The sequence below is a fragment of the Etheostoma cragini genome, chromosome 5 (assembly GCF_013103735.1).
Source record: "Etheostoma cragini isolate CJK2018 chromosome 5, CSU_Ecrag_1.0, whole genome shotgun sequence".
Taxonomy (NCBI): Eukaryota; Metazoa; Chordata; class Actinopteri; order Perciformes; family Percidae; genus Etheostoma; species Etheostoma cragini.
In genome coordinates, this window is record NC_048411.1 from 30,759,977 (window position 1) to 30,762,685 (window position 2,709).

The following is a 2,709-nucleotide window of genomic DNA, read 5'->3' on the forward strand; positions in this document are numbered from 1 at the left end:
GTAAATAATCACTACTTTTAGCGTGTATAGAGCAGCATATCTCCACCAGACTCCATGAAAATAATCACTACTTTTAGCTTGTACACTTACAATAATAATCTGAGTCTGTCAGCGGCAACAACACAACTTTTAGTGAACGAAAGTGAAGATGCACAGCACAATAACCCATTAAAGCTACATAGCAGCCTGCTTCAGGGCTGCCGGTTACAGCTTTCTCGCTCAATACTGAACAAATTTAAAAGATTATAGTTCACATTAGTCACTTAGACGCCAATGCATATGGAAACAGCATCCAGGTTTAACATTAGGTTAAACATTAGTGATTTTCTTACATTCATTTAAGTTAAAAAGAAAATGGCGTGTTTCTTTTTTTAAATAAAGCAAAAAATTGTCAATGACAATTTGGCAGCATGTCTGTTCCCCTTAGGGCTCCGTAGTCATGCCGTGCTGATGCTTGTTTTCTCTCTTTTAGTCAACTGGTATTCATTTATCATTCAATCCATAAGTCCTTGCAAACTGAAAGGAGGATTTTGGCAGCGTCGAATGTGACAAATGATCAGCGCCGGATGTTATTGAAGCAGGATGATCAATAAGGACCAAAAGCAGAGGAAGACGTGACTCAATTAAGTCAATAGTGATGCTTAAACTGGGGTTTTTTTGTTTGTTTTTTAAAATAAACCCCATTTTAACCCTTGTGTTGTCTTCCGTTGACCATGCAACTTTTTGTTTTTCCAGGTCAAAATTTAAAACTAAAAAGTGTTTGTTGTTTTTTTCCCACGTTTTTGAAGTTTTTTCCGACATTTTTGATTCCTTTTTCTACATTCTTTTATGATGTGAAATGCTATAAAATCGAATAGAACACCCACATTCAATGCAAGTGGAGAACTGATCATTTATTTTACTTGTGAAGACCGTCATATAGAACCATCCACGTTATTGGTTTTTGACAATTTGGTTGAAAGAAACCACACATTTCTGATATGAAAACTTTTTGAAAACGGGTCAAATTAGACCCGAGGACACCAGGAGGGATAACGATGATAACGGTGCCGTGGTATTTGTGTTCGGCACCTGCGGCGTCACACGGCCTTCATTCTCTCATTGGGGGATTGGGTATTAATTTGTTTTATTGAGGTCTAGGAATATAGAGCTATCTGTGCAACTAATATAAGATACAACAGGGCTAACAGGGTTTAGATTCCCCTGGTGTGTGAGCCAATCCCTTGTGTGTGTTGTGTAATGGGAATTTACATTTAAGCATGATTTCATACACCCTTCTATAACAGGCATGTATTATTATTATCCTTCATATGATTATTCACAATGCTTTTCAGGTTGTATGCATTTAAAATCCCTTCCCTGTGTGTCCTCCCTAAAGGAGAGACTCTGTTAGACTTTCCTCCAGGGAGAATACATTGGAGTCTGAAGGAGACATTTGTTCAGTGTTAGGTTAATCAAAGCAGGTCCCGGGTCAAGAAGAGGCTCCAACTCGTCTGTAAGATTAGGGGGGGCACAGGATATAAAACGGGGATGCTTCTGTTTTCTTTTTGCAAGACGTCGTCACACTGTTACTGCGTCTTCGTATATACATTTGATGGGTTTGGAGGAAAATAGGGTGAATAATACCACAATTACCCTTTAACAACACTGTAGCACCCACTAAAAGTTCTGTAGAAACTAAATCAAACTATCAAAAGCCGTCTTGGTTCATCTTTCAACTGTTCCAACAATCACCACTCTGGTCTGGTTGGAATAAACTCTTTATTCACCCATTTACATGTGGAGATATACTGCTCTATACATGCTAAAAGTAGTGATTATTTACATGGAGTCTGGTGGAGATATGCTGCTCTATACATGCTAAAAGTAGTGATTATTTACATGGAGTCTGGTGGAGATATGCTGCTCTATACACGCTAAAAGTAGTGATTATTTACATGGAGTCTGGTGGAGATATGCTGCTCTATACACGCTAAAAGTAGTGATTATTTACATGGAGTCTGGTGGAGATATGCTGCTCTTTACACGCTAAAAGTAGTGATTATTTACATGGAGTCTGGTGGGTTTGGTGATTTCGGGCTGTTTCATTGTTTCGCAGTCTTGCTTTATATTGGACCAATATCAAAGACTTTTGTTTCCATCAATCACTAAGACACAAAAACATGGGAAAACAGGGTAATTAACCCTTTAATCTACACACATCAGCCACCTCACTCTCTGGAAGAGCGAGCAGATGTACTCACTGGCTTCATCGGAGTCATAGTCGTTGGCCTCCTCCTCCTCCTCAGCTGGGGGAGGTGGCTGCCGGGCAATGGGGGGGGCGCTGTATGCAGCGGGTTGTTTCCTGTCCTCTCTGGCTGCAGGGGGCGCTCTCTGCTCCGGGGGAACTGCACCAGAGGAGTATGCCGCTCCATCTCCTCCCACTGGGCCTGCAAGCACATCCACTCATCTGAGACTGCACAACATCATCAATACAGAGTATAAATTAAATAAATTTAGTTAAAATAAAGCATAAATAACTCCACAATATGAGAATAGGAAACCATTCATTACTGAGAGTCTCATTGGCTCATTACGGCTTCTTTAACATCGCTATGTTAAATTAAAAATGAATATCTTTTGCTGTGTTTCCCCCTCTCATTCCCCCTGCTCCGGTGTTTTGCCCTCTCATTCCTCTCATTCCCCATGCTCTGGGATGTTCATCTCTAA

The 2,709-nt window shown here is 40.3% G+C and overlaps 1 protein-coding gene across 1 annotated transcript in view; it reads right to left on the bottom strand.

Moving 5' to 3' along the window:
- LOC117945072 (rabphilin-3A-like) overlaps positions 1–2,709 on the bottom strand; it is a 23,683-nt gene that overhangs the window by 13,825 nt on the left and 7,149 nt on the right. The window contains exon 6 of the mRNA XM_034872326.1: positions 2,244–2,441. Coding sequence (XP_034728217.1) covers positions 2,244–2,441 — 198 coding nt within the window. The remainder of the gene's footprint in view (positions 1–2,243; positions 2,442–2,709) is intronic.